The 27,997-nt window shown below is 42.1% G+C and overlaps 1 protein-coding gene across 4 annotated transcripts in view; it reads left to right on the top strand.

Moving 5' to 3' along the window:
* The first annotated feature begins 21 nt into the window (after positions 1-21).
* The window catches only part of LOC130913181 (F-box/WD repeat-containing protein 8-like), a 72,270-nt gene continuing 44,294 nt past the window's right edge, over positions 22-27,997 (top strand). The window contains exons 1-3 of one of the 4 annotated variants that reach the window (XM_057831564.1): positions 22-1,025; positions 3,678-3,782; positions 27,545-27,709. In XM_057831564.1, coding sequence (XP_057687547.1) covers positions 657-1,025; positions 3,678-3,782; positions 27,545-27,709 — 639 coding nt within the window. In that variant the 5' untranslated portion in view covers positions 22-656. The remainder of the gene's footprint in view (positions 1,026-3,677; positions 3,783-27,544; positions 27,710-27,997) is intronic. The other 3 variants (XM_057831563.1, XM_057831565.1, XM_057831566.1) reach the window with 3 other exon arrangements.

Here is a 27,997-nt window from a genome sequence, read left to right on the forward strand (position 1 = left end):
CATCTTACCGGATATAAAATGACTACTACATAGTCTGTGGTGATTTTTTGGTGCCCAGTTTTCACGTCGAATTGCAGCCGTCCATTTCGCTCTCCTCTTTGGATCCCTCGGAATACGGTAAAACTTCAAGTCTCTCCTTCCATCTTCTCTGTTAGTGCAACCAACAGCCACACACGCCTTCACCATTTTGATTATTAATGTTAAGGAGCAGAAAAACACGCCGTAAATAGGAGGAATGTACGTAGCTGTAACAGGTTAACACTATGTTTTGACGGACAATTGGGCGGTACCATTCAGGAGAGAGGAGTTGTGACGTCACGTGGGTAGGGTCTATAGGCAAGGACTCTCACGATTGGGTAGTGATACAGCATACTCGAATCATACTTGATTTTTGTGTGTGTTTTGTTTGTTTGTTTTTAAAGCATATACGTTGCTATTCGAGCAATACAATTATACTTTATATTTGTGGTACAATAAGCGAAGACAAACTCAAATTCGTTGCCAGGAACTAATTTCCTATACCCGTGTTCCTCTTCGGTCTCTTCACATTGAAGAACTGTTTTGTTTTCGCTTTATTACTTCCGTACTAAAGATGTTTCCATTTTTTGACTCTCGAACTTTAAATGTTGCCCTTTGATTCCTGAATTTTTAACACAATGGGTGAGAAGGAGCTCGCTGCGTTCAGGGAGCGCTGGAAACGGGAATTGTGGTGTCAAAAAGTGGAGCGGCGGCTCGGTCACTCTTCGTCCTCCAGTTCCAGGAGCGAAAATAGTGACGCGAGTCCAGGTAAAAGTGAGGGAAAATCCGAGAACGCTAGTGGCGTGGAAGAGCCTGGCTACGTTTCCATCGCCAGGGGCTTGTTGGGCGGCAGAACTAGCCCCCTTTTGGAACGACTAGAGGAACAGAGGATCAAAAGGAAGAAGAAATATCGAGACGATACCGATTGCTACAGGGAGTCCCTGAGGTACCCTCAGAAAAAAGTCGAGAAAGATGAGCAGCTGGTAGATCAACTCATTGTAGACCTGGTATGGGGACACTAATTACTACACTACACTACATACTACAAACCGGATTCGGTTGAAGTTGGGAAATTGTGTAAAATGTAAATAAAAACAAAATACAACAATTTGACAATCCTTCTCAACCCATATTTAATTGAATACACTACACAGACGACATATTTAATGTTCAAATTGATAAACTCGATTGTTTTTTGCCAAATAATAATTAACTTAGAATTTCATGGCTGCAACACGTCCAGTAGAAGTTGAGAAAGGTGGCAAAAAATACTGAGAAAGCTGAGAAAAGCTCATCAAACACCTATTTGGAACATCCCACATGTGATCAGGCTAATTGGGAACAGGTGGGTACCATAAAAGGAGCCTCCCCAAACATGCTCAGTCATTCACAAGCAAGGATGGGGCGAGGTTCAACACTTTGTCTACAACTGCATAAGAAAATAGTTGAACAGTTTAAGAACAACATTTCTCAAAGCAAAATGGCAAGGAATTTAGGGATTTCAACATCTATTGTCCATAATATCAAAAGGTTCAGAGAATCTGGTAAAATAAATGCACGTAAGCGTCACGGCCGGAAACCAAGACTGCATGACCGTGACCTTCGATCCCTCAGATGGCAATGCCTTAAAAACGGACATGAGTGTGTAAAGGATATCACCAAATGTGCTCAGGAAAACTTCAGAAAACCACTGTCAGTAAATACAGTTCGTCACTACATCAGTAAGTGCGGGTTAAAACTATACCATGTAAAGCAAAAGCCGTTTATGAACAACATCCAGAAACGCTGCCGGGTTCTCTGGGCCCGAGCTCATGTATAATGGACTGATGCACAATGGAAAAGTGTTTTGTGGTCTGATGAGTCCACTTTTCAAATTGTTTTTGGAAACACTGGACGTCGTGTCCTCCGGGCCAAAGAGGAAGCGGACCATCCGGACTGTTATCAACGCAAAGTTCAAAAGCCAGCATCTGTGATGGTATGAGGGTGCATTAGTCATGGGTGACTTACATTTCTGTGAAGGCAACATAAATGCTGAGAAGTACATACAGATTTTGGAGCAAAATATGCTGCCATCCAGGCGACGTCTTTTTCATGGACGCCGCTGCCTATTTCAACTAGATAATGCCAAGCCACATTCTGCACGTGTTACAACAGCGTGGCTTCGAAGTAATAGAGTCCAGGTTCTCCTCTGGCCCGCTCGGTGTCCAGACCTGTCTCCCATTGAAAATGTGTGGCGCATTATGAAGCGTAAAATACGACAGAAGACCCCTGACTATTGAACAACTGAAGCGGTTCATCAAGCAAGAATGGGAAAGAATTCCACATGAAAAGCTAACAGAATTAGTCTCCTCTCTTTCAAAACGTTTATTGAGTGTTATTAAAAGGAAAGGTGATGTAACGAAGTGGTAAACATGCCCTGTCCCAACTTCTACTGCACGTGTTGCAGCCATGAAATTCTAAGTGAATTATTATTTGAAAAATAAAGTTTATGAGTTTGAGCATTAAATATGTTGTCTTTGTAGTGTATTCAATTGAATATAGGTTGAAAAGGACTTTCAAATCATTGTATTTTGTTTTTACATTTTACAGTTTCCCAACTTCAACCGAATCGGGTTTGTACAATACTGCCTCCTCAATCCTCGCAGTCGGACATCCGGGCATTAATGGCGTCACCAGCCACAACAAAGCGTCGCCATATTGAAATGGGGGCAAAACACGAGTCACAAGCAGTTGCTCTGTCGTGCATTGTAGTACAAACGCGTTGAACTTTTGTCTTATTTGCGGTATTTTTTTCCGTCGGAATGACTAAAAGTTGCTGTGTTGCGGGTTGTAATGCATGGAAGAGTTCGAAGCCACATTTGAAGTTCTTCATTCTTCCTCGTGAGAAGAAAAGGACGAGCAATTGGCTGAAAGCAATCAATCGAGGAACAGTAAAAGAAGACGGTTCCGTGGACCAGACAAATTTACGTTTGCAGCCGACATTTTATCAGTGGTGAGTAAACTTTAATCGTTTTTTTTTTTTTTTTTTTGCCCAACTTAGCTGCTAGGATTCAATAGACTAGGCAGTGGTTATCATTACCGGAAGCGACAACTCGCAAAGCGTTATTTTTATTTTGCCGTGAACTGCTCTGATCGGTCAATCGGTATATTATTGGCCTGGTGGGAATTGGTTATTTTACCGTGACGTGTTTATGGCTAAATAACGCTTTGGAAGCGGATTACCGGTTACGGCAGAAATAATCACTCCGTATATACTACCAGTTTTCTTAGTTCCACACAGTACATATTCCACGTAATTGATAAAGGTCAACTTACTGCGTGACTTTGAGGTAGTTGTTGATGTTTCTGAACTCCACTGCAGGCAGTTCCTTTGGATTGTTTATCCAGCTATCAGCTGCGACTTTGTATGGGCAGATTTGCAGGCCCATACACGCTAATTTTAAGTTGTATCGCCTCCTCGATAATAATTAGTCATGTTCAAGACCTTTTTATGAAAAAAAAGACTCAAAACACAGCTGAAATATATGAATTTACCTGTGCGTGCCCCCCTCTCGAAATGGCGACACGTTGCTATGCGAGATGACGTCATCGTGACATCCCGCCGACTGCGACAATATGTATGTTTACTTATTTTTTTATTTGTATTTTTTTTAATGCAGAATGAGGCGAATGACATCCCTTTTTTTGACATGGAATTGCCGTATGAATTGGCCCTGAAAATATTCCAATACCTCAACCACACAGATCTTGGCCGATGTGCACAGGTAAGCAGTGGTGGATTAAGTACAGGTAGTCCCCGAGTTACGGACTAGTTTTGTTCCTACGCTGGCAATTTAACCTGAACTTCCGCTTATGTCGGAATTAACTCTTTAAGTACCCATAAATACCCACTAAACCTCAAAATAACTGGCATTAATCGCTCATTATTAATTTAACTCATTAATAACTTATTAATTTGATTAATTAATTAATAACTTATTAATTTAATTAACTCAAAATAACTGTGTTTTATTTGTCATATTAATCAATAAAGTAAAAAAATAAGCCACAGTGCTTATTATCAATGCTGGTGGATGGTGAAAAAGGTACACATAGTATGCCGGCTTGCTCACAAGTGGAGACACAAGAGTTCTTGTTTCACTAGCCACGTTTACATGCTGACGTTTATTCATACCGATTCAAATCATTCCGAATGGAAATTTCACATCAGCTGTTTACATGTCACTTCATCTATTCCGATCCAGCGTTTACATGTGTCTGCCTTTATTTAGAAAGGACGTTTGACAACTGCCGTCTGACATGCGCAGATTAATCAAAACAAAGCGTCACGTTGCAAAACATGGAGATCGATCGTCAGATCAGCTGCTGTTTTAACTTTTCGAGTGGAAACAAAACTTCAGAATGACACGCCGTTCATTTAAAAAGTTGTGTGGGTGCGCTGTGCGTGTGCTTGGAAGCCATGTTGCAAGTGACGTTACTTACGTCACCACGTCAGTACGGAGCATGTGCAGAAAGAACGCAACCAGACACCATTCCGCTTCCCTGTTTACATGATATAATTTTACTTCTAATCGGTTTGGGAAAAGGAATATTCCACCCCTGTGAATCGGAATGAAATTCCATTCGGTTTGGGCCTGTTCATTCCGAATGAGGTGTTTATATGGAACACATTTATTCGGTTTGAACAAATATTCCGATTGTAATTGGAATATTTGGCTCCATGTAAACGTGGCAACTGATGTTTACTGTAGTTTTACTTTAAAACCACAGACACACTGTAGAACACTTTGGCCTGCTTGTGAAAAAACAGGTAAATTAGAGCTTGATTTCAACAACTTAGGCTAGGTTCATACCGCAGGTCTTACTGCACAAATCAGTTTTTTTTGTCATATCTGGTTTTTTGGTGTGCCCGTTCAGACTAAGCTTGAGAACGATAAACCGATACGACCGGATATCCGGTTTTACAGGTGAGAGATACAGCTGTATCGATAGTAAAGTTACCATTCGACAGTAATTAGCCATTAAATATTCAATGAACCGATAGTAGAGATAGAATTCGGCTATCGCGAGCACAAGAATCGGCTTCTAATGCCTAGTTCAATCCATTGCTTAATATGATAATAATTTAGCTTTTACCTCACATGCTGCACTTGTGTCATTCACCACACAGCGCACTTAGATTGTGTACGCCGTCGTGGTTGCCTTAACTTCACATTCATTTTGGAAGAACCGCTAGTAGTCGCCGTCATTACCCAATCGTCACGGGCGTGTCATAACAACGCGAGAGCAAACGAAACCACTGTAACGCACGCTCAGTAGCGTTTTCTTCACAGCCCAAAACGAAACTAGTAGTAGCAACGAAGCAACATGCTAAAACAATGGACAGTGTGATCACCGACACCAGCGACGTGCAGCGATTGATTTTCAACGCACCCAGGAAAACAAAAGTCGGACTTTGAAGTGATGAAGGCAGCCAGATCTGTTCGCATGGGACAGAGCTAGTGTGAAATGTGAAGCGGTACAGAGATCGTGAGTTTGTAACCCTGAAAAATTACCCACTACAATGGTGGAAAGGGCAGCACGATCTGCTGGAGATATTGTTTCCACAAAACGCAGTCTACTTAAACATGAATATGTGGATCAGTTGATCTTCCTCAAGAAAATTCTGCCCTTCAAAAGAGATATAGACGGTGATGAGTAATAAAAAAATGTGGAAGCACAGGCTTAAGTGAATGACTTTGCTGTGTATAAGGTTAAAGTAATGATTATAGACCTGTCTGTCTAAAATGCCATATTTTTATTCCCCCAGTTATACCAGTGTTAAAGCATAATTTATTATTTATTTATGATAACACTAACAGGTTTAATTCTTTTTTTCAAGAGCTGCTGCATATAATATTTTTTGCTTGCAAGATGTTTACGTTGAAAGTTTGCACTTAAATTACTTACCTCTTGTGTTCAAAACACCAGGAAATACAGTAATTGAATTACTGCACTCTATTGTTGTCTGTCACTGGAGTTTTATTATCAATCCCATCCAACAAAATGGCGGTCATATAGTAAGCCTTAATTTTTTTTTTCATAAAAAAATAAAACATAGCATTGGTATGAAATTTTAATTTTGCTATTAGAAATGTGGTCTTTTTTATGTTTAAAATACTGTACGAACACATACAACAAATGTTTACTATCGTATCGTTTTCACTCTGTATCGAGCCGTATCGTTCTTAAACTGTATCGAATCGTATCGAATCGCTTGGCCATAAAAATGTATCGTTTTTTAATCGAATCGTAACCTGTGTATCTAGATACATATCGAATCGGCTTCATGCCAGAGATTCCCAACCCTAGTTCAGACTGCCTTTGTCCATTGAGCCTGTTGAAGTATTACGCATCTGCACTAATTTGCAGTCCGACACGCGCTGAGCAAGAAGACCCGCAAGCGCAGAAGCATCAAAACAAATAACGACACATGCTGGCTGTCAGCCGTCATTCCAGGATGATCATATTTTGATTTCCAAAAAGAGGACACAAATAACAGACATAAATAATCCCCGTTTAGACTTATATCCAAAGTTTATATGGATCGATAGCATGCACACACTGTCCGTGCGTGACACACACACACACATACAGACAGTTTGCCCAGACTCTCGGCCGTGTAAGCAATCTTGAAATATTGCTGATATAGAGCAAAGAGAAAACCGAGCATTCTCAGGCTTATCCTCAACCCATTTTTATTTATTTATAACTGTTGTCAAACCCGACCCTTCCCCAAAAGTCGTGTTTAAAACAAGCTAGGCGCTAACCCACAGCTGCACCGCTACCGGAGCGCCGTGTCTCTCTCGCTCTTTGATGACGTAATTGCTGCATAAATTTCCGATTTGGGAGACTTGGCAGTTCAGACCGCCGCGACATTCTGGAAAAATTCGGCCCAGATCGGATTTAAACCACATACGAAAGTGACCCAGAGCGGATTTGAAATGGTCCACTACCATGCGACTTGTCCCGTTCAGACTGTCAAGTTAAAGCCTCACTCGAGTCAGAAAAACACAAAAAAATCGGATTCGCGCATTAAGACCTGCAGTATGAACCTAGACTTGGTCGAGCTGCTTATGCTGCATCGCACTCTACTTCCTTAATATAAAACAGAAATCGACCTGTTTGGGTGTGCTTTCACTGGAATTAAACTTATAAATTTCACAATTTTAATTCAACTTGTTAACAAATTTTTAGTAACAATATAGTCCCAAGAATTGAACAGTGACGACAGGAACAGGAAAACGATGCACACACACACACACACAAAAAAACTTGCGCATCATGTAAATTTTCATTCAACCTAAGTGAGAATACAGCTCCCCTTATTGGCGAAACAAATATTAGCAGGGGAACTTGACAGCTGTTATTTAAAAAAACGACTGGAGACTCCAGCGTCATAAAGGCGAAATCACTTAAATCGTGTACGGCGTTTTTGTTTTTTGTTTTAACTTAAGTAAAAGTACGAGTATATGAGAAAAAAACTACTCAAGTTAAATTACAAAAGTACTTGCTTTAAAATTTACAGATAAAAAGTAAAAGTATTTTCTCCCGGTGTAAAAATTTAATATGTATTTATATACTTATACTACATATATATATGTATGTATGTATGTATGTATGTATGTATGTATGTATGTATGTATGTATGTATATATATATATATACAGTGCCTTGCAAAAGTATTCGGCCCCCTTGAACCTTGCAACCTTTCGTCACATTTCAGGCTTCAAACATAAAGATATAAAATTTTAATTTTTTGTCAAGAATCAACAACAAATGGGACACAATTGTGAAGTGGAACAAAATTCATTGGATAATTTAAACTTTTTTAACAAATATAAAACTGAAAAGTGGGGCGTGCAATATTATTCGGCCCCCTTGCGTTAATACTTTGTAGCGCCACCTTTTGCTCCAATTACAGCTGCAAGTCGCTTGGGGTATGTTTCAATCAGTTTTGCGCATTGAGAGACTGACATTCTTGCCCATTCTTCCTTGCAAAACAGCTCGAGCTCAGTGAGGTTGGATGGAGTGTGTTTGTGAACAACAGTCTTCAGCTCTTTCCACAGATTCTCCATTGGATTCAGGTCTGGACTTTGACTTGGCCATTCTAACACCTGGATACGTTTATTTTTTAACCATTCCACTGTATATTTGGCTTTATGTTTTGGATAATTGTCCTGTTGGAAGATAAATCTCCGTCCCAGTCTCAGGTCTTGTGCAGATACCAACAGGTTTTCTTCCAGAATGTTCCTGTATTTGGCTGCATCCATCTTCCCGTCAATTTTAACCATCTTTCCTGTCCCTGCTGAAGAAAAGCAGGCCCAAACCATGATGCTGCCACCACCATGTTTGACAGTGGGGATGGTGTGTTCAGGGTGATGAGCTGTGTTGATTTTACGCCAAACATATCGTTTTGCATTCTTCCACTTGTTTGGTGTGTCTCCCAGGTGGCTTGGGGCAAACTTTAAACGAGACTTTTTATGGATATCTTTGAGAAATGGCTTTCTTCTTGCCACTCTTCCATAAAGGCCAGATTTGTGCAGTGTACGACTGATTGTTGTCCTATGGACAGACTCTCCCACCTCAGCTGTAGATCTCTGCAGTTCATCCAGAGTGATCATGGGCCTCTTGGCTGCATCTCTGATCAGTTTTCTCCTTGTTTGAGAAGAAGGTTTGGAAGGACGGCCGGGTCTTGGTAGATTTGCAGTGGTCTGATGCTCCTTCTATTTCAATATGATGGCTTGCACAGTGCTCCTTGAGATGTTTAAAGCTTGGGAAATCTTTTTGTATCCAAATCCGGCTTTAAACTTTTCCACAACATTATCTCGGACCTGCCTGGTGTGTTCCTTGGTTTTCATAATGCTCTCTGCACTTTAAACAGAACCCTGAGACTATCACAGAGCAGGTGCATTTATACGGAGACTTGATTACACAGAGGTGGATTCTATTTATCATCATCGGTCATTTAGGACAACATTGGATCATTCAGAGATCCTCACTGAACCTCTGGAGTGAGTTTGCTGCACTGAAAGTAAAGGGGCCGAATAATATTGCACGCCCCACTTTTCAGTTTTTTATTTGTTAAAAAAGTTTAAATTATCCAATTAATGTTGTTCCACTTCACGATTGTGTCCCACTTGTTGTTGATTCTTGACAAAAAAATTAAATTTCATATCTTTATGTTTGAAGCCTGAAATGTGGAGAAAGGTTGCAAGATTCAAGGGGGCCGAATACTTTTGCAAGGCACTGTATATATATATATATATATATTAGGGCTGGCAAAATTATCGCGTTAACGGGCGTTAAATAATTTTTTAAAATTAATCACGTTAAAATATTTGACGCAATTAACGCACCCGCTGGCATATTGCCTCACACATTAGAATGAGGCCGTTTATGGACATTAAGAGTGAAGAGAATGCCACTGGCCGCTTGGGGGCAGCGCCATTCCATACTCATGTTATGTCTTCTAAACGTGGGAGAATTAGTAGTTGTGAGACGTTTATGCTGTATTCACAATGCAATGCAAATTGCTATTTGTGCTCCACACATATTTCGGTAAGTTTTCTTTCTTTTAGTGGCAATTATGTGTCTCTTGTTTTATTCTGGGTAAGATATGTACAGATACAGTGGGGAGAACAAGTATTTGATACACTGCCAAGCAGTGTATCAAATACTTGTTCTCCCCACTGTATATGTTATACAGTAAAGGCGAGTGGACACAGGCGCGCCGTTTATTGGCATAAGCGTCTCCTTCACAACAAACATAAGTATCCTTTAGTGAAAGCACAACAAAAATAATATTCCTATCTCTCAAAACAAAAATAATGTTCTCAAAAAGAAAAGCACTTCAGTCTATAGTAATGAGGCCCTATTCTGACACACAGTTAAACAACAATGCTAAATAAACTGGCATTCCATATCAATTTAGCAATGCAAAATACACGTAAAACTTTTCACTCTATTTTTATTATTGTTATTTTTATTCTTCTTATTATTATATTAACTCTACTTTTGATTGAAAATTTTACAAATTTTATTAAAACGAAAACATGAAGAGGGGTTTTAATATAAAATTACTATAACTTGTAACTATAACATTTATCGTTTAAGAACTACAAGTCTTTCTATCCGTGGATCACTTTAACAGAAAGAATGTTAATAATGCCATTTGTGGATTTATTGTTACAATAAACAAATACAGTACTGATGTACAGTATGTTGTATGTATATATCCGTCATGTGTCTTATCTTTCCCTTGCAACAATAATTTACATAAAATATGGCATATTTTAGAGATGGTTTGAATTGCGATTAATTGCGATTAATTACGATTAATTAATTTTTAAGCTGTAATTAACTCGATTAAAAATTTTAATCGTTTGACAGCCCTAATATATATATGTCAAATGATTTTAAAAAATTAATCTAGTTAATCATATGTCAATTGTGTGATCAATCATGATTAATCACATTTCCCTCGGGATGAATAAAGTTGCTCTTCAGGAAAAAAAATCTAGGAAAATACTATAATTGACTTAAAATTTGTTTTAAGATGAAATGTATGATGTGTGAATGAATTAATAATTAACCAAATAGAGTTGTAAAATTTTATTTAACAACTCAGCTCGTATAAAACAAAAAATAAAATAAATTGTCTGTATTATACAGCAAAGAGTTTTAACACACTAAAGTACCTCAGACTAACAATGTGGCTCAAGTACCGTTTGGCATATTACCCAAAATTAACTGCCAATTTAAAGAGCAGACAAGCACAATACAGTAACAATAGCTAGTGTTTCAAAAAATGTGTAAACAACTTGTCTGTTAGATTCACACATTTCACGCAAAAAAATGCAGCATTTGCAGTTTTACACTAAATGGCCTGAAAGCTGTGTGAGATAGTGAGAAAAAAGTCAATTTTCACACACTTAACTGAATAACATTACACTAAACTGCTTAAGTTAGCCATAGCCATACTTTTTTTTTTTTTTAACCAACTGCTCAGGCAAACTAGCTTGTTGACATTTTCAGATAACAGAGCAGACCTTTTCTTTTGAACAATGTGCCCCTATCAAAGAAAACAGTCTCTGGCAAGGAACGGTTGTGGCAGGTGTGACCACATACTTTTTTTGCAAGGTGGGCGAGCTTACTGTGGGCACTATTGTGCGCAAACCACCACTGTAGTGGACATGAGTCCATGCTGGCACTGCCTTGTACCTGTCTGGTGGTCTGTCATCGGTTGTTGTTGTTGTTGTTTGTTGTCATTGGATTTTCAAGGCCCTCGTCTTCGACTATGTTAATGGGTCTACACTCTACAGTCTCTGGCTACCCATGTACCGATAGCAGTAGTCAACCTACTTGGTTTCTTTTTGTTGGCAAGTCCGAGTCCGCACTCTGCCAGTGTAGCTTGATGACTGCGGCTGCCGCAGTGTTAGCGTCATTGCTAACACTACCGAAGATATGCTTTGCGTGAAGGTGGTACTTTAGGTTGGTTGAGCTTCGATCGATGGACAGTTCATCACAGCAGTATGTGCACACAACTTTGGTTTTATCCAGGTTTCCGTTAAGCAGCTTTTTAAAACGGAGTTTGGTCATCATCCTCACTCATCGTGGCTGGCATTTTGTCCTCGGTTGGATACGTACCTCGGTTTTGAGGTCACGGTTCGGTGGATTTTCGGTACAGTAAGAAAACAAAATGCAAAATATAAATGTGCTAGTTTATTACACACTCTTGTGCTTTCAACAAAAAGAACAGTAGCCTATACAAAGCTAGAATTCTGTTCAAAAAGTAGCGGGTATTTAAAGATGATAATCCAACAACAATTTGCCTTTCAGACCCCGCGTATTGGTCAGCTTTCTTTCTGAAAGAATGAAGAAAAAAGAAGTCCTGCGGTAAAGAGAAAAGCAATCCCAATGACAAAGATTTTAACATGTATTTTACAAATGAAATGCCTCAATGAATTTTTTTTTCTTGTAAACGGTTTTCAAAAGCTTTATTGGTGGATTTTCTCAAGTTAAAGCGCCACACAGAAATGAATAAATTTAATTGTGTAAGCAGGATCTGTGTATTATATTGTTTAATTACAGGTGTTTTAGCTCATTTCAATTTATTTTATTTAAATGGGCTATTATTTATTTTATTATGTGTTTGTATTTTACAAATGTAATGTAGTATTCATTTATATTGTATATTTTATGTTGTATAACTTTAGTTCCTATGTGAATATTAGTTCCTACTTGTTTTGTTGTGGTCGGAGGGTTTTATATTGAACACGGGGCCGTGTTGGTTATTATTATAGCCGAGAAGACAACTGTAAATCAACAAAGACAAGTGAACTGTGCCCCGATCTACTCTATATATATATATGTAAATATATATATATGTTAGGGCTGTCAAAATTATCGCGTTAACGCGCGGTAATTAATTTTTTTTAATTACTCACGTTAAAATATTTAACGCAATTAACGCACATGTCCCGCTCAGACAGTATTCTGCCCTTTGGTAAGTTTTACAGCAGGCTTTTTGTGCTGTCCAACAGCGAACTCTTGTGGTCGCTTTGCGACATGATTTATTGTTTTCTTTCCAGTTCTTTATGGCTGCACGACATCTCGGGCTGATAATGTTGTGCTTATATGATCCTTGGACAAGATTTGTCCGTAAGTATGGTTGTTGTAAAGAATGTACATATTATGTTAGTAAGCGAAATGTTATATTTTTTGTATGAGACGCTTTTTGTTTATGTTTAGTGAACCTGTATAGCGTGCTAAGCTAACGTTGTTGCTAATGCAATGCTTGTGTACTTTTTTTTTTGTAGTTTTACGACAGTCTAAAGAGGAAACTGGTTTGAGGCCATTTTATTAATAAATCAGATGAAAAAGGAAGAAGTCTAATTATTAAGGCGTCGTTCACTAGCTGTCTAACTTTGGAAAAAGTAGACGCTTCGGAGTGAGGACAGCATAGACAGATTTAAATGACAGTAGAGTGAAATGCCCACTACAGTCCTTTTGTACCGTATGTTGAATGTATATATCCATTTTGTGTCTTATCTTTCCATTCCAACAATTTATATTACAGAATATATATATAATTTACAGAAAAATATGGCATATTTTATAGATGGTTTGAATTGCGATTAATTGCGATTAATTACGATTAATTAATTTTTAAGCTGTAATTAACTCGATTAAAAATTTTAATCGTTTGACAGCCCTAATATATATACATACAGTGGGGAGAACAAGTATTTGATACACTGCCAACGGGTTTTCCCATAGGCAGTGTATCAAATCCTTGTTCTCCCCACTGTATATATGAATATATATATGTGTGTGTGTGTGTGTGTATATGTATTTATATACAATACATACATACTAGTCGTTCTCAAAAAATTAGCATATTGTGATAAAGTTATTTATTTTCTGTAATGTACTGATAAACATTAGACTTTCATATATTTTAGATTCATTACACACAACTGAAGTAGTTCAAGCCTTTTGTTGTTTTAATATTGATGATTTAAGCAAAAAAGTCAAGAAAAAACAAAAATCCCTATCTCGAAAAATTAGCATATTTCATCCGACCAATAAAAAAAAAAGTGTTTTTAATACAAAAAAAGTCAACCTTCAATAAATTATACCAGCTATGCACTCAATACTTGGTTGGCAATCCTTTTGCAGAAATGACTCCTTCAACGAGGCGTGGCATTGAAGCAATCAACCTGTGCCACTGCTGAGGTGTTATGGAGGCCCTGGATGCTTCGATAGCGGCCTTAAGCTCATCCACAGTGTTAGGTCTGGTGTCTCTCAACTTCCTCTTCACAATATCCCACAGATTCTCTATGGGGTTCAGGTCAGGAGAGTTGGCAGGCCAATTAAGCATAGTAACACCATGGTCAGTAAACCATTTACCAGTGGTTTTGATACTGTGAGCAGGTGCCAGGTCGTGCTGAAAAATAAAATCTTCATCTCCATAAAGCTTTTCAGCAGATGGAAGCATGAAGTGCTCCAAAATCTCCTGATACCTAGCTGCATTGACCCTGCCCTTGATAAAACACAGTAGACCAATACCAGCAGCTGACATGGCACCCCAGACCATCACTGACTGTGGGTACTTGACTCTGGACCTCAGGCATTTTGGCATTTCCTTCTCCCCAGTCTTCCTTCAAACTCTGGCACCTTGCTTTCCGAATGACATGCAAAATTTGCTTTCATCTGAAAAAAGTACTTTGAACAACTGAGCAGCAGTCCAGTGCTCCTTCTCTGTAGCCCAGGTCAAGCGCTTCTGCCACTGTTTCATACACACCTGTGCACGGTGGCTCTGGATATTTCTACTCCAGACTCAGTCCACAGTTTCTGCAGGCCCCCCAGGGTCTGGAATCGGCCCTTCTCCACAATCTTTCTCATGATGCGGTCACCTCTTCTGGTTGTGCAACATTTCATGCCACACTTTTTCCTTTCTACAGACGTCCCACTGATGTGCCTTGATACAGCACTCTTGGAACAGCCTATTTGCTCAGAAATTCCTTCTGTGTCTTTGCCTCTTGCTTGAGGGTGTCAATGATGGCCAGCAGTGAGGTGGGCAGTCTTGCCCATGATTGCGGTTTTGAGCAATGAACCACGCTGGGAGTTTCTAAAAGCCTCGGGAATCTTTCGCAGGGGTTTTGAGTTAAACCATTGATTCAGATGATTAGGTTAGTGGCTTCTTTAGAGTACGTTTTCATGATATGGTAATTTTTTGAGATGGGGATATTTGTTTTTTCTTGACTTTTTTGCCAAAATCATCACTATTAAAACAATAACACAGCAGTGTTTCCCACAGGATTTTAGGAGACTGTGGTGGGAGGGTCTCTGACCCTCGGGGTAGGGTGTGTGTGTACATTTTCAAGTCTGGTGTATCTCTTTAGGGCATTTTGAGACCACTGAATGTAATATAAATTGCTGTATGCGGTGTCGCCGGATCGCGCCAAATGCAGCAGAATGCAGCAGACAGTAGTCCCGTAGCCTGGTGCACCAGACTCAATCCGCGGTAAATTCGGTTTTACATGACCAAAAACACATCGAGTCGCTAAAACCAACAGTCTGTCTCGCGCTAGCCATGTTGAATATGTTGAAATGTCTCTCGCTAGTTTCTTGTCGCTTTACCGACGTCGCGTCAGCCCGTCGCTGATTGGTCCGCTCCGCTGTCTATTTACTGTGGCTGGCTCCGCCCTGGAAATTTTTTTCTGCTGAATGGTGGCCAGACTCATACTCTCATAACCAGGCATGAAAATGGGTCAGGGGTTAAAAAGGTGAGAAGGGTGTGGAGGAAATATGTTGCAGTACACTGTATACCCCAACAAAATATTGAGCTCTGTCGACCCACACTGTGTTTCAGCAGGGCCGTGCAGAGACCGCTGGAGGGGCGGGTGCTCGTAGATCAAAAGGGGCACGTGAACAAGTATTTAATACACCTTAAAACAACATAACTTCAATTTTAACCAGCTTTAGATAATAACTGGCTGCGACTGTGACATACTTTAATTGGGAGGGGGCAACAGTGAATAGAAATTAAAACTGTCATCAACACTTTCTGGCTGTGACTCAGTCTGTCTGTCTCTTTTCTTCCTTCAACCTCTGCATCAAAACTTCCCTCCTCAACTTGTTCATCTGAGAACAAACCACATCAGATGGTCACTGAGCCACCAACAGCACAGTTTTTTCAAAACTATTATTTCATTATTATCCATACTTAACAACTCTAGTACCTAATGATTGATAAAGCAATGACATAAAATCTCATAGAAAAATAACATTGTAATTGTGTTTATAATTGTATTTAATACCCGACTATCCTTTCAAACCAGCTGATGAGGTATCCACTGCCTTTAGCAGCCTCATCCAACTCCTTTTTTTATCCCTCAATCTCCTTTCCCTACGAGGCATGTCTATGTAATGAAATACAAATATTTAAAAAATTAAAAAATCAGACTCCCCGGTGGCTTTTAGTTTTAAAGCTTTCTTAATTTCTTTCTCTCTCAATAACGATGGAGGTAGATTTGTGTTTTTATTATTCAATCAAAAAACAAAGTTACTTCTATCAAAAAAAAAGTTGCTTCAATCAAAATACAGTATATACTTTTAATCCCCAAAAAGTCACTTCAATAAAAAAAATTGTTTTTGATTGCAAAAATAAATTTGAGACAAAAAAGCATTTGAAAACTATTTTTCTTGATTGAAACAAATTTTTCCATTGAAGTAATGTTGTTTTGCGTTTGGGCCACATTTTGGCTAGGACATTTGTGTCTTTATTATTCAATCAAATAAGTTGCTTCAAACAAAAAAAATATATATAAAAAGAAAAACTTTGCACATGTGTCAATCACCGTTTAACAAAGCCTGAGAGAGTTTGAGTAGACTCACTATGAAGCATTTAATAAAGCCAAGCATTTTCTTACTACTTTATTCTTGTTTAAAAATAATTTGGTGGGGCAGTAACATGTTTAAAACTTATCATAATTCTTACATTTTGAAGTGCTTGAAAACCATTTATAAATGATACTTTGGTGAAAAAAGTGAAAAAGCATGTCTTATATATATATCTTTTTTCCAATGTAAAATCTGAATAAATACATTGAACACGCACAAAAAAATGGGGGGCTGGGGCGCTACTTCGCAGTTTTCACTTATTGCGGCGGGTTCTGGTCCCCATTAACCGCGAAAAACGAGGGATCCCTGTATTTCTGAAAAGCTTTAAGAAGCAAGAGTCATTCCCACCACTTGTCGGGCCGGTGTTGTGCCGACACCGGCCGTCAGCTCAAGTCCCAGCCGAAAATAACGCGTCTCAGGTGGACGACGGGAGCGATACGAGGCACCCCCCTCCATCCGAGAGCATGCCGCTTAATTTGACTCAACAGTGTGTTTCTTCGTTTATATTACCGCTAATGCCAATTTAACGGGAGCTATTGTTTTTTCATGGGAGATTTGACTAGCTCTGGCAGTGTTCAACGCAAGCTGCAACGAATGGCAGTAACTTTTTTATATCGCAAAATGTGAAAACGATTGAAACCATTACTCACCAAATTCAATCTGCTGGCAAATACAGGCAAGTGTGTATGCTGCGCTGTGGTCTGCCCCGGTGTGGATAAGGCCTGCTTTTTGTTTTCGCAGCTTTGCAATGCAACCAAAGGCTCTCCGAGCACTCCATGTACACGTAAAGTGTGCGCGCGTTTGGAATAATGGAACGCAGCTTGGGCCGATGATTGGTTCTCGTCAGCGAAGCATCTAGAAGGATTTGCCGACTGTCCAAGTGTTACTTTTTTAAAGAACCGATTTCTTAAGTGCTCAGTTTACGTACTAAGTTAATCACATGATGATAATAATAATAATAATTAAATAAAACCTCCCGACCCCCCCTCCTCCCAAAAAGAATTTCTCCTCGGATCTACGCAATTCACGTAGGTCGCCCTTTTTGACTTCAAGACGGCGAATTTCGCCGAAAGGTGAGAGATTTTCATGCCTGCATAGCACAGCTATGAGTCTGGTGTACCAGGCTAGTAGTCCCGTCTATGAGCGCGACCTGTTGGTGCGAGTGTCTGTGTGTGTGCACGCACGCGCGCGCTCTCGCTCACGCAGGTAGTAGAGTGGAGTGGGCTACAGCTGTGTAATCGGCTGACTGACGCATCTGATTATTATCTTTTTTTTTTTTTCCCGGCGGGGGGGGGGGGCGGTCAAACGAGACTGTGGCGGGTCTCGTTCATTTGTGGGAAACACTGAACAGGCTTGAACTACTTCAGTTCTGTGTAATGAATCTAAAATATATGCAAGTCAAATTTTTATCAGTACATTACAGAAAATAATGAACTCTATCACAATATGCTAACTTTTTTAAAAGGACTAGTACAGAGATCTGAGTCAACATTCAACGAAAGAACCAGCGAATTCATTGACTGCTCAGTTTTGTTTAAACCTGAGCAAAATGGAGAAAAAAAAACAAGCGAAAAAATTTACTGCACGATGAACAGAACAAGCTAAAAAAACAAAAAAACGTTTTATTGCTTTACAACTTTCATAGACAACATTTTACTAGCTAGGTCTGTATTTTAAATTAATACACAGTTGTATCTCTACATACAAAGTTAATTTGTTCCAGGACCTCGTTTGTAAGTTGAAATGGTCGTATGTTGAGTAGGATTTTCCCATAAGAAAACATCATAATTCCATTAATTCGTTCCACTGCCCAAAAACCTAGACTAAATCCTTAATAAATACTGCTGGTACCATTACAAATGGCAATTACACATAGCAGAACAACTGAACTATAAATAAAAATCGGAATAATAATTTAATGATAATAATAATAATACCTGTAATAATGTAATGTGGTTCTAATGTGGCGGACTTTCTTTGCTGTACTTGAACACACTGCGGGGCTGACGTGACAGTGAGCAAGAGAGCGCGGTTCTATTTTACTTTCTGTTTTGATGCTGGCATGTTGTGTTGAACAAGTTGATGGAATAAATGATTAGAAACCTGACGAAGCTGGCGATTTCTTTGGCGATGTTACCACAGTAAGAATTGTCACCTTAACTTATAAAGACTGGCCAACGGCGGAAGACCGCCGACCGAGATCGACGTTCTACGACCCTATTGGCGACCCAATTTATGGATGCACACACCATTAGGCCTGTCACGATAACAAATTTTAGCGTGCGATAATTTATCTAATAAATTATTGCGATATTATTGTGCCCCCCCCCAATTTTTTTTTAAACCAATTTACAACAGCACAGTGAGAATACAGTATATATTAATTAGATCAAGTACACCCATTTAAACGTGATAAATATTTACTCTTAAATTCAAAAATACTTGAATACTGTAAGGAATCACAACTAAAAACAATACAACTTGCTTCTTAAGTAAAAAACAATATTAATGCCGCACAGAAACACAGAATAAATAAAATGTGGTTTTCAAGAAAAAATAAAATAAAATTGCACTTAATGACTTAAATCATTTAGGCAAATGAAAACTTTCCCCCTCATAGCTTCTGCAATTGTGTTCCATAGGGATGCAACAATACAGTTAAGTCACGGTTCGGTACGATTTTCGTTACGGGGGACACAATTTACGATCGGATTCAATACATGTAATGCTCTGAAAAAAAAAATAACAATTGTATTTTTTTTTTTTTTTGCTAACATGCAAAAATTACATTGCTATCATATAAACATGCATTTTAGTGCATAATATTTATGTGCTTACTTCTTACTGATCTGAAGAAATTTTGTATAAAAGTGCTGAGAACAATCTTTACTGTTTGTAAAGTGAGGCGGGGCACACTGTTGATTGCTACAGCTCTCTTAACAGCTAGGTTTACTACATGAGCAAGACATCCTATTTGTGGTCCGAATCGTTTTGTGTCATGTACTGAATTAAACTATATTTGCAGCATTATCTATAGTAACTGGTATGGATTGATTTGGCCTTATTAACATGCATTCAGTCATGGCGGTTTACAATTCATCGATGTAGTTTATGGACTATGTGTCCCAAAATCACTCCGGGCTCACTTAGCCAATGGCATGGGACGTAGCACATCTAGTTTGCTATTTCACGATATGTAGTGTGTGCGCGCATTAAAAACGTTAGCAAACGCCACAGAAGTCACGTCTGCTCATTACTGCACAACACCAGCATATGACAATCGACTTTCATAAACAGGACGAGTTTGAAAAACAGCGCTTTTAATTTGCCACTCAATGTTCATCATGTCCATTCAGCTGTCCATTGTCAAAGCGAGGTTGTTCGTTGCAACCAAGTCGGTAACAATGTTTTGGCGGACTTCGTTGTAAATATCCGGTGTTGTGCTGAAAAATAGCCGCCCCGCGGGAAATGTCACCCCTGACGGGAGCGGCCACACGTCGACAACACCGGCACGCCGGAGATGGTCCGCAGTCAATCCAGAGCACTGACGCGGCCGGTATACATTGAACAATAGGATATAATGGGAATGATTGGCTCCGGCGCTATTTTTTGCCGGACCTGGAACGAAGATGCATTTTGCGCAGTTGGTAACAAGGAATCCGAACTTTTAACAGCATGTCTGCCGCACGCGCACGTGCACGCGAGGTGATAAATCGCAGCGGAAAAATTACCGCTATAGTGCCAGGAAGGAGTCGGAGGCGGAGTATCATGGTCAAAACTTGAAAACATTTATTTCTCAACAGAGCAGAATTTGCACACCTAAGCACGAGGCACCAGGTTAACAGAGATGAGTGTAACACCTCTAAGGGTCCGGGTGGAACTCACTCACTACACGTTCCTCTGAGTGAATTATGTAAATAGTAACACCACACAAGCCCCCCCAGAATTCACTCATACAAAAAATCCCTAAACTTGGGGGGCACGATCGCCCGTCCCCGACCTGTACGCTGGAGAGGAGTGGCAGGGCCAGAAACGGAGGGGGAAGGGGTGCCCTGAGCGTCCGGGACAGAGGAACTAGGCGCAGAAGAGTCTGCCCTGAGCTCGGAACGAACGGGCAACCCGCACCTACGAAGACCAGGGGGGCGACCCCGGCGGGGAGGCTGAGCGACCTCCAATGGCATGGAGGAATACACGCAAGCAGGCTTAACCCTGTCGATCGAAACAGGTTCCCTTCGGCTCCCGATGTCTAGAATTAAACACTAATCCCCATGCTCCAAAATTCTAAAAGGGTCGTCATACGGGTTCGCAGCAGACCGTGATGCGCACCATGTCTGACAAAGACGAATTTCGCGGAACGCAACAAGGACGGAATACGCACCTCGGGCACACAGTGCTGCGAGGTCGGAACCGGGGCAAATCTGCGGGCAAAATCTAGCAGGTCTGCCCTTTGACCTTCGGCAGACCACGGGGGAGTCGCATCAGGAAGAAAATCAGCGGGAACACGCAAAACCTAGCCATAGACCAACTCCACAGAAGAAGCGTGCAGGTCTTCCTTGGGCGCACACCAAAGACCAAGCAACACCCAAGGAAGCCTATCCACCCAGTCCCCATCACTCAAACAAGCGCGAAGGGAGGCCTTCATGGAGTGGTGAAAACGTTCACACAAGCCATTTGCTTGCGGGTGATACGCGGTGGTGCTGTGCAGCTTAACCTCCAAGCTATCGGCGATCGCACCCCACAACTCGGACTGGTCTTGGTGGGCCGCTGGGGGCCCCGTGGCGTGCCGTGATGGCTGGGGGGCCGCGGCAGCGGCTCGTGGCCCGGGTGGGTGGACGGGGTTGGGCACGGGCGTGGGGTTGGTGGTGCGTCCCCTCTTGCCATTCCCAAGGGCCAGTAGATGGGCGCGCGGGTGGCCCGGGGGACCACCCTGGATTCCGGGGGGGGGGGGGGGGCTCCTTTGCTGGGCTGCGGAAGGAAGGATGGGCTGCGCTGCCCCCAACCCCCCCCCCATGGGAAATGCACACCATGGTCCAATGAAATATCAGACGCAGTCCCAAAACGCGCGACCCACGTCCCAATAAATGCACGAGCCACATCAGCAGTGGACGTGGACGACAAAGGAACCGCTTCAGGCCAGCGCGTAGTCCTATCGACCATGGTGAGCAAGTGCGTGAACCCATAAGAAACCAGAAGAGGCCCCACCAAGTACCCATTGATGAGGTCGAAACGCCGTTCAGGGACGATGAAAGTTTCGAGGGGTGTTTTGACATGGCACTGAATTTTAGCCCGTTGACAAGCGACGCAGGAAATGGCCAACGCCAGCACATCTTTCTTAAGGCCCCGCCACACAAATTTTTGCGAGACCAGCTTAGCAGACGGTTTCCGACCGGGGTGAGAGAGGCCTTGTACCGCGTCGAATACCTTACGCCGCCAGCATGCTGGAACCAAGGGGCGGGCAATACCGGTAGAGGTGACGCCAGTGTCGCCCACTGGAACACGTTGCAAGTGCAGGTCCGAAACCGTAGACTTGAGCGCGCAAACACTCTCGTCGTGCTCCTGGTCAAATGCCATGGCGGCAAAATCCAAACCGAGCTGAACCGCGCCGGCGAACGACCGGTGTTCTGCCAAAATCTCCTACATCGGCGAAACGTCCTACATTAGTCGAATTTGACACCCAAAGTACTACCGTGCGCTCTAAACTTGTTTTGTTTAGATGCATACAGGCATAACATACTAAAAAATGCCTGAAGAAAATACTTAAATGTAGTTATATCAAATAAGGGTGGTTAAAATTCGCTACGTGACTAATGTGGTCAACTGCTTCAAAGCTAACACAAAAAAAAACAATGGTTAAAAGTATTAGAGTGTAATTTTTGAGGAAGTAAAAAGGTTCTAAAAACCTAAATAAAAACATAAATAGTGAGTTCTTGCCGCTTCTAACCGATGTGCGCATGCGTGCGGATGCTTGCGCAAGCGCGCTGAGCATTGTGTAGGACGTTTCGCCGCGTAGTAAGGAATGGCCGAACACCGCGACTAACAGTCAGCTACCACGTTGGTTTTCCCCGATACATGTCTGATGTCGGTGGTGAACTCGGAAATATAAGAAAGTTGGCGCTGCTGACGTGCAGACCATGGTTCAGCCGTGCGAGACATTGAAAACGGGAGGGGTTTGTGGTCGGTGTACGCGGTGAAGGGGCGGCCTTCCAGGAAGAAACGGAAATGGCGCACCGCTAACCAGAGGGACAGAAGCTCCATGTCAAAAGCCCTATACTTGCGCTCCCGAGGAACCAATTGGCGACTGAAAAAGGCGAGCGATTGCCAGGGACCGTTAACCCATTGCTCATGAACTGCTCCCACCGCAAAATCGGACGCATCGGTAGTCAGGGCAACGGGAGCCTCGGGCAGGGGGTGCGCCAGCACCGTTGCCTGACCAAGCGCAGCCTTGGTAGCTTCGAATGCAGCTAACCTTTCTCCCGACCAACCAATGATGTGGTTGGGAGATGTACCTTTGAGCGCTTCGTATAGCGGGCACATGACGTGAGCCGCATGACGCACGAAGCGGTGGTAGTAAGCCACCATCCCCAAAAATTCTCTCAGCTCGCGAGCCGACCGCGAACACGTGAAAGAGGTGATGCCCTCAACCTTGGAGGGAAGCGGGACCACGCCATCCTTGTTCACGAGATGGCCGAGAAATTGTATGGATGGAATGCCAAAAACGCATTTCGCGGGATTAACAATAAGACTGTGTGCTACCAGCCTGGCGAACAACTCCTGGAGGTGACGCACGTGGTCCTCAACGCTTTTGCTTGCAATAAGAATGTCGTCCAAGTAAACAAACACAAACGGCATATCGCGCAAAACAGAGTCCATTAAACGTTGGAACGACTGAGCAGCGTTTTTCAAACCAAAAGGCATTCTCAAAAATTCGAACAGCCCAAACGGGGTAACTACAGCCGTTTTGGGGACGTCTGCGGGTGGACGGGCACCTGATGATAGCCGCGCATCAGGTCAACCTTAGAGAAAACCACGCAACAGGCAAGGAGGGCAGAAAAATCCTGCACGTGAGGCACCGGGTACCGATTGGGCGTGGTAATGTTATTGAGCCGACGATAATCCCCGCACGGCCTCCACCCACCGTAATGTTTGGGAACAATGTGAAGTGGAGACGACCAGGGGCTGTTAGAGCGCCTAACAATCCCTAGCCGTTCCATGTTATCAAATTCAGCCTTGGCAACAGACAGTTTAGCAGGATCGAGGCGGTGAGCGCCTGTCGTCTCGATGCGATGCTCAACAACATGCTTAGAGAAGACCGCGGAGAAGGTGGGACGTGTGAGGGTCGGGTACTCACTCAGAAGTCGGCAAAACACATTGTCCTCCGCGAGACAGCTAGATGAACAGACGGGCTCGCCCCTACTCCTGACACCGGGAATGGAAAAGAAAGTCAGAGCGTCCATGCAAAACGTCCACCTACAAGTTGTGTGCGCAGAGAAAGTCCGTCCCTAAAAGGGGAAAGGCGACGTCCGCGACTACGAACTTCCACACGAACCGCTGCGTACAAGCGCAAGTTCAAAGTCTTCAACCCGTACGTCCGTATGGGCCCGTCATCTGCCGAACGCAGTGCCGGACCGGTGGTATCCACAGACGCTTCTCCGGGGACCGCTGGAACTACACTCCTCAGCGCGCCGGTGTCACACAGAAACTTGCGACCGGAGAGTGTATCCACCACGAAAAGCAGCTAGTTTGGAGCGCCCGGTGGCTACAGGGGGCGGGCTCCGCTGTTTCCCGCGTCGTAAGTGCAAGGCGCCTGGCACGACTTGGCCTTGGCGCCGAAGCGGGCATGATAAAAAATACTGGTGCACGATAATTATTGGTCCGATAATTATTATAGGAATTATGACGTCATCCCAATAAATCCAATAACATTATTATTAATAGGACCGATAATACTGTATGTACTGTGCTGCGCTACACACCTGTATGGGAAATCAGTTGACCATTTGCGGGGCATTGCTGCCACCTGCTGGTCAGAATAATTCGCTGCATCTATTTTTTGTTTTGCTCACAAGCTCATTCACTTACACAGTGCGGTGTCCAGCGGGAGCATTGACAATCGTGAACGCTTTCCGCCTCTGTAAGTATTTTATGTTTACTATAATATATGGATGTGCAATATATATTTACTTCTGTGGTGAAGGGTCATATGTACAGAACTTCATAAGTTGTGTTATAGAAGCCAGCCAATTCTTAAGGCTAGTAGTTCAAGCTAGTGTGCTATGCTTTACATATAATAGTTGTGCATACAAATGTATTGTGCAGTTTGTTGTATATTGAGTATTGAATATGTCTATTTTTCTGTTGTACTTTCACAGTATTAAGACAAGTGTCTTCCCAAAAAAGCAAGAAAAGACCAAGCCTTGTGGTTTATGGAAGTGCATTCATTTGTAGATGGCTGTCGGGCAGTGTAGAAGTGAAACGCACTTTTATGGGCAGTACATGTACTGTAATATTTTTGGCACAGTGCCGGTGGATTGGGATGTGTGCGTTTGTAAATCAAGCGCTCCCTTTCTGTGACGTCACGCTCAAGTCTGCTGCACGGCTAGCGAGAAACACATCTTAATAAGCCACTGAAAAGATGACAATCGCTTCGATGGTGTTTTAAAGATTGATATTATTATAAGGAAATCCATTAATCCTTTTTGCTCTACCATATTTTTCTTATGAGGAATGAGTGATGAACCTTACTATATAATGTTTGCATTTTACAGTGTTAGTTATAAGTTAGTAAGTTATTGAGAGGCCTTTTGGTTATTGATAGGCTTGCTGTCCTAACCTGTCTCCCAGGTTAAGAAAGTTGTTCCATGGACCAAGACCACAACAGTCTCCTCTACTGTAGCACCAAATATTTTTATTTGATGACAAAGCACCGTACCTGTTGGGTTTATGTTTTAGTTTAGTGCTCATTATTCAGGAAACACATCTTCAATTATATTGACTAATTGATTGTGATTGACTCAAATTATATTCATTTGAAAAAATAAATATTGACACTTTATTTGAAGTCAAGGCTATTCTTGCCTTTGTTTTGTCCATAATAATGTTCATGTCATTATGAAAAATCTGGTGAGGTCAAAGGCAAAAATCTATGTTGAATCCATCACTAGTTTTTTTTTTTTTTTTTAACCTCCAGGTGTTCAAAAACTTGGGTGAATATACATTCAAAAAATTATATATTATCGGTTATCGATATCGGTATCGGCTTTGAGGAGCAGGAAGTTATCGATATCGGTATCGGTTTCAAAAAATGGATATCATGCACCCCTAATAAAAACACCAACCGTTGGTTGGTAGCGACCCTGCCGGTTCCCACGCCGGGTGGCTGGCTTCTGCTGGTCGAATGTCTGGGCCAGGAAATCGGGCGAGGCCTGCACCGGCGCCAAGTGCTCGTGAGCTGCCCGTGGCATCTCGGTGAAGTATCTCTCGGCCTCCTCAGCGAGAACGCGTGGGTCGGAGAAGTCCGAATTGTCGAGAGCGGTGCGCGCGTGGGCCAGTAGTTGACGCAGGAACAGCTCCAAGAACAGCGAATTAGGCACCTCGTCGCCCAACAGGTTCAGCATGACATTCATGAGTTGTGTTGGAGTGCGCTCGCCAAGCCCGTTGATGTCCAGCAGCCGACGCACACGCTCACGTCGGGACAGTCTATGCACCCTCAAAAGGATGTCCCTCAGCGCGGTATACTTATTCCTGGCCGGAGGGGAAGTGACGAAACGGGCCACCTGGGACGCTGTCCTGTTGCTCATCTTCAACGCCGTGTAGACCGAATAGCGCCTCGGCCTGTGCAAATCACGTTTCGGGTCCCGACTCCCAGTACTCAGGCAATTTAAGCGTTGCGTTCGCAGCCATCGTGTTCGTTGTGGTCCTGGAGACTGCAGGTCCACTGTCGGGGTCACCAGTGTAGTGCCAGGAAGGAGTCGGAGGCGGAGTATCGTGGTCAAAACTTGAAAACATTTATTTCTCAACAGAGCAGAACTTGCACACCAAAGCACGAGGCACCAGGTTAACAGAGATGAGTAACACCTCTAAGGGTCCGGGCGGAACTCACTCACTGCACGTTCCTCTGAGTGAATTATGTAAAGAGTAACGCCACACCGCCTTCATTTTTATTTATCGTGCGATAAATGGAATTATTGCATATTGCGACAGGCTTACACACCATGCTTATATTTTGCTATCATTTACATCTTCATTTCAATGGTAAGTGTCATCTTTTTTTTTTCTCCACCTGTACTAACCTTTTTGGATCCAGTGTTGATATCTTTCACAAGAAAATCAGCCGTGCTTCCGTCTTGCGGCAAAACAAAGAAACTGCGGCGCTGTCAAAAATCGTAGTATTTCGAGCATGTCGTCGGATGTAGAAACAAATGGCGAGTCAAATTTTACATCGGATGTCGAAAAGATCGTGTGTCGAAGCGATCGTACGTCGAGGTACCACTGTATTCGTGCTGCTTCCTCGAGTGCTCAATTACGGTATAGTTGCACAGGGTTTATCGAATGTGCCGGAGGCACAAAAGTCAAACTATCAGTTCAGTGAGATAAAAGAAAACAAACAAAAGTAATGTGTAACGTAGGCGACGATTTGAAAAGTAGTGGCGTAAAAAGTACAGATACGTGCTGTAATGTAGTGAAGTAAAAGTAAAAAGTACCACTTCATATTTATTATATTGATGCTCAAGTAAAGTACAGATACACAAAAATCTACTGAAGTTCAGTAACAAAGTATTCGTTACATTCCACCACTGCAGGTGAAAATCAGAAGACATGAAACATGTCATGTTCAAACAAATTATTTACGATGTTAAAATGTTCAACGACAACTGATTTTGGTAAAATTTGGAATTTGAGCTTTGCCAGACAAAAGCATCATTTATGCAGTTTCATCAAAATCCGAGATGGCGGAGTTCAACTGTTAACTTATGCTGGATGTTTTGACTCGAATGACCTAATTCTGTTAATTGCTTAATTGATTAAAAAAAACAAAGAACAAGCAGAACACTGTGTGGATCTTTTTTTCTGCTGCCAGGTGAGCAGAGTGTGGCAAGCTCTGGCCGAGGACGACGTGTTGTGGTTTAGGCTGTTTGCAGCGGATGGGCTCCGGCGCGACGCCATTGTGTCAGACTCGCCCTGCTGGAAGGCCACCCTGCGAGACTGCCGTATAGCGGCAGCTAACGTGCGAGCCAACTGGAAGGTGAGCCACTTCACTCAGGGCCCCTTTTCCACCCAGCTGGTGTTCGTGCTCGGTCCAGGCTTGTGCTTAGGTTAGCACTGGTTCTTTGTTTCCAAAAATCAAGCACTGGCTCCAGTGGGTATGTAGCAGACACGAACTCCTTGCCGGGTCAACCAAGGGCCAGTGAAGCACAAACTATGTCAGGGGGGTGCCAGGCAGGGTTATCGTGAGTATGCTGGCTGCCAGTACGAAGCTTAGTTCAGGCAAACTGCTCGCAGCGTTGTCGCAATAATGAGTTTGTATTTGTAT

The sequence above is a fragment of the Corythoichthys intestinalis genome, chromosome 3 (genome assembly GCF_030265065.1).
Source record: "Corythoichthys intestinalis isolate RoL2023-P3 chromosome 3, ASM3026506v1, whole genome shotgun sequence".
NCBI classification, from domain to species: domain Eukaryota; kingdom Metazoa; phylum Chordata; class Actinopteri; order Syngnathiformes; family Syngnathidae; genus Corythoichthys; species Corythoichthys intestinalis.